The following is a 4,744-nucleotide window of genomic DNA, read 5'->3' on the forward strand; positions in this document are numbered from 1 at the left end:
CCCCCCCCCCGCCCGCTTTCAGTCCCCTGGCACCATGCATGTCGGGGTGCGCCGGGCCCCGGTGCCGCCGCCGGGCTTGCTGGTGTGCCTGCTCTTGCTGGTGCTTGGCGCGGCGCACCACGTCGTGCTCGGCACAGGTGCGAGCACGCACCTCTGCATGTCGCCCTTCTTGCTGTTCAAGGACTGGCGCTTCCATCAGGCCGGCCCGCTCGGGCTGGCCGAGCCGCCGGCCACCCTGCTGGCCCGCTTCCCCATCTACCCCTCTTCCAAGGTGGACGTCTTCTCCCAGCTGTCCATGGACTTTGACGCGGCGCCGGAATTCCGCCTCGGGCCCTTCTTCAATCCCCTCTACCCCCAGTGGAACATGGAACCCTTCAAGTCGCTGGAAAACGTGAACGGCACGCCGATGCTCATCCCGTCGACCACGGCCGGCCGCGACCCGGCGCTTCTGGTCGTCGGGCAGACCTATGTCGAACTGCTGACCGAGAGCAGGAGCGTGCTCTACTCCTCGCCCCTGCGCTTCCTGGCCGGGCTCGCCATCGGCCCCGATGAGGTCTTCCTCCTGCTGGCCATCGAGGATGACAGCTTGACCGTGGTGCACCTGGCCGCCGAGCCAGAAGATGTGTCCTTCGAGGAGGTGGACCTGGACGGCCTGACGGCCAGCCAGGTGGAGGCCGTGCCCGCGGCCGCCACAGGCTCCGGGCTGGGGTTTTACGTCTGGCAGGGCCGGCTCCTGGCACATTTGGAGGTCACCGGCGACGAGGTGTCGGTGAAGAGGTACTCGATGGGGCCGGACCAGGCGGGCATCGTGAAGCTCTTCCCCGGGCACCTGTCCAGCAGGGCGCCCGGTGCCACGGGCGTCGATGACCTGGTGCTCCTGCGCGACGACCGCACCTGGGAGGTGTATGTGGGCGTGGTCGGCAGCATGCTGGGCACGGCTGCCCTGACTCCGGCCGCCTCCTTCGCCCACCCGGCGGACGCCACGCTCCAGGGGCGGATCCTGGGGGTGTCGTCCACCGAGACCCCGGGCCCGGTGCGGGAGCTCTACTGGCTGAATGCCGCGGAGCCGGAGCCGGGCCGCCCGCGCCTGTGGCGCCTGGAGCTGACGGCCACCGGCCAGCTGGGCAGCCTGATGCCGGTGCTGCTGCCGACCTCGAGCGCGATCCAGGTGGGGCACTTCCAGCCGGCCATGCTTCGCACCGGCCCCAGCACCATGAGCCTGGCCCTGGTGGACAACACCCGGGCCTACTTCAGCCAGGAGGACTTTCTGTGCCCTGTGGACCGGTCGATTGACTGCTCGCCGAGCTCCGTGCTCGGCTGGCAGTGCGCCCCCGGCCATGTCCTCAGCCCGCAGGATAGCCACTTGCGCCTGTGTGCTGCCTGTGACCGTGGCTTCTACTTGGACCCCCTCGCCGGGCCGGGCGGTGTGTTTCTCGGGCGCGTGGGGGCCGCGGCTTTTTCCTCCGCCTCGGGCCATGCCGTGTGCTGACCTTTGTGCTTGTCCCTCTTCGCCGGCTGGGTGTGCCGGCTGGCGGCCGTTCGCCTTGCGGTATCCCTTGGTGCCGATTCGTGGATGCCGACTGGTACCGATTGCCACTGGCGCTCATGCGTGTGCGTGTGTGTGTGTATGTTGCTGTGTGTGTATGTTGCTGTGTGTGTATGCTGCTGTGTGTGTATGCTGCTGTGTGTGTATGTTGCTGTGTGTGTATGCTGCTGTGTGTGTATGCTGCTGTGTGTGTATGCTGCTGTGTGTGTATGCTGCTGTGTGTGTATGCTGCTGTGTGTGTATGCTGCTGTGTGTGTATGTTGATATGTGCGTGTGTGTTGATATGTGCGTGTGTGTATGCATGTGCACGCCCCTGTGCCCCTCTACACGCCCCTGCGTGCACGTGCTTGCGTGCGCCCGCGCCTGACATGCGCCCATGCCATCGCGTGCGCATGCATGTGCACGCGTGTCTGTGAATGCGGCGCGCCCGACCGAAATGTGGCCCCCCGGCCCGGACCCCCACCCGGCACATGTCCCTGGCCCCGCTGGTCGTCTCGCCCGGCCGCGGGCCGCCGCCAACAGACGTCCTCTGTCAGCCCTGCCCAGGCCACATGTGCAGCGCGTGCGCTGGTGACATGTGCCTGTCGTGCAAGCCGGGACTCCTGCTGCAGGTTCTCTCCCCCTGGAAGAGCGCCTGCGTGGAGACCTGCCCCCAGGACTGGGTCATCAACGGGGACTTCTGCCTGCCGGAGGAGACCTGGGCCAGCCCGATCCACCAGTCCACACTCTTCCCCTTCACACTGGGCGATAGCGACCCCACTCAGCCCATGAACATCCTGATGCCGACCACGCTCAGCGCCTCGCTGGGTGGCCAGCCAATGTTGGACATGACCATCGCCACCGGCACCCCGCACAGTGGCTATCTCAGCTTCTCGCAAGGCAGGACCGATGCCCTGCACCTCGTCCATCAAACCAACCAGTTGTCCCCGCTGCGGAGCATCCGCCTGCCCTCCTCGCATCCGGCCGCCGACTTCCAGGTGGATGGGGCCTTGGAGTTTGTGCTGGCCCCGGCCCAAGGGCTGCCCCTGGTGGGCCAGGCCTTCTGCCATGGGGGTGGTCTGAGCATCGTCTGGGCCACTTGCTCGTCGCCTGCCACCCAGGGCCAGAGCCGGTGCGACGCGAGCTTCACCAAGCAGGATCTGTCTATCGGCACGTGCACCGGCCTGCACCGGGTGTCCGACAGCGCGTTTGCCGCCTCCCTGAGCTCCGCAGGCATGGTGCTGGTGGACATGTCGCTGCGCCCGCCGACCGTGCACCACCTTCGCCTGGTCCAGCAGGACACACGCATGGCGGGCTTCGCCTGGCCCGGCTACCAGGGCCGGCCCCGGGTGGCGGCCCGCATGGCCGACTTCCACGCCGCCGACCAATTCCCCAACCTGGCCGTCCTGGCGGTGGACCTGCTGCAATCGGAGGACCCGCGCGCCGAGGCGGCCCTCCTGGGCCCGGTGACCCAGGACCCGGCCACGAACCGCCTCGAGCCGGTGGTCGTCCCCACCCCCGGCCGGGACAGCGCGTCCGAGCTCTTCCTCACGGGGCTGACCCCGGGCAGCGCGTTGGACGAGGTGGTCTGGCGGGCGGTGCACATACCAATCGGCGGCGCGCCGCTCCATGGCCGGACCTCGGACCTGCATGGCCCGGCGCTGGACCTCGCCAACCTGCCCTCGTCCGTGGGCTGGCACAAGGTCCTGCCCCTGGACCTGGGCCTGCCCGGCTTCCCCGGGGGCCTGGTCCTGGTCACCCCGGACGCCATCTGGCTCTCGGTGCTGGGCTGCCCGCCCGGCGCTCGGATATGCGTCCTGCGGAAGCCCACAAAGGTGACATACGACGCCCCCCTTTCCTGGCCCTCGAACATGGGCCCGATCCGGCTGCCGGGCCATTTGCAGCCGGTCACCCCGCTGGGCGGGCCCCTGGCCGGGCAGACTGCCCTGGAGCAGGTGCATCTCATGCTCCACGCGCCCGGCTTCACGCCCACGGGGCTGGGCCTCGGCATGGACCGCTGCCCGGGCGGGACCTTCGGCCCTGACTGCCTCCCCTGTGCCGAGGTGTGTGCCACGTGCACCGGGCCAGACCCGGAGGATTGCACGGCCTGCTGGCTGGCCCTGCCCGACGACCCGCAAGGGTGTGTGAGCACCTGCCCGCCGGGCCTGCGCCCGGACCTGGCCCTGGGCCTGTGCCAATGTCAGATGGATTGCGCCGGCTGCCACCTGGACCCCGGCGGGTCGGGGCAGTTCATTTGCCACGCCTGCCCGCCGGGGATGGCTCTGCCCGTGGCCCAGCCGCTGCCCTCCCAGTGCCACGCGTGTCACTCCTCCTGCAGCGAGTGCCACCTCCCGGGCGACCCCGGCGCGTGCAGCGCCTGCCCCGAGGGCAAGGCGCTGCACTCGGGCCAGTGTGTGCCCCGCTGCCCGGCCGGCATGACCGCCGATCCGGCCCAGCGCCTGTGCATCCCCTGCCCGGTGCCTGGCTGCCTCCGGTGCGGCGACACCCAGTGGGATGTCTGCGACGCCTGCCAGCCGGGGGACTTCTTGGATGCCGGCACCAACCGGTGTCTTTCCTGCGATCCGTCGTGCGTGGACTGCAGCGGCTCCGCTGCCTGCACCACCTGCCGGAGCAACTTGGTATTCCTGGCGACCGAAAGCTCGACGCCCTCGCTGTGCGGCAGCACCTGCGCCCCGGGCGAGTATGTCGGCGCTGGCCGATGCGCCGCGTGCGATGGGTCTTGCGCCCTGTGCGCCCAGGCGGCCGACCGGTGCCTGGTGTGTGCGGCCGGCTTCCGCTGGTCCGGCCCCGCGCCGGCGGCCGGCGCCACCGCCGCATGCGTCCCCTGTGATCCTGGGTGCGCCTCCTGCAGGGCGGACGGCTGCCTGGTGTGCGGGGCCGGCCTCGTGCTGGGCCCCAACGGGCAGTGTATCGCCGACTGTCCGGCCGGGATGTTCAGCAACGGCGAGTCGTGCCAGCTGTGCGACGTCAGCTGCCGGACGTGCGCCGGCGGCGGGGCCGACCAGTGCACCGGCTGCGGCACGGGGCTGGAGCTTGTCGAGGCGGCCCCCGGCGTGGGGACCTGCGTGTCCGGCTGCCCGGCGGGCCAGTACCGTGCCGGTGTTGAATGCCTGCCCTGCGACGCGGCCTGCGCCACGTGCAACGGCCCAACCGATAAGGACTGCTGGCAGTGCGCCGGGGCCGTGCTGCAGGGCGACG

General features: G+C 70.0%; 1 protein-coding gene across 1 annotated transcript; it reads left to right on the top strand.

Annotated features, from left to right (window-relative positions):
* Positions 1–34: 34 nt before the first annotated feature.
* On the top strand, positions 35–4,728 carry H696_05399 (hypothetical protein; the record flags this gene model as incomplete). The annotated part of the gene is made up of 2 exons (XM_009499236.1): positions 35–1,424; positions 2,093–4,728. Coding segments are annotated over 2 exons (4,026 nt in total), but the record flags the coding sequence as incomplete, so codon positions are not given.
* Positions 4,729–4,744: the final 16 nt, after the last annotated feature.

Source organism: Fonticula alba (assembly GCF_000388065.1).
Source record: "Fonticula alba strain ATCC 38817 unplaced genomic scaffold supercont2.10, whole genome shotgun sequence".
NCBI lineage: Eukaryota > Rotosphaerida > Fonticulaceae > Fonticula > Fonticula alba.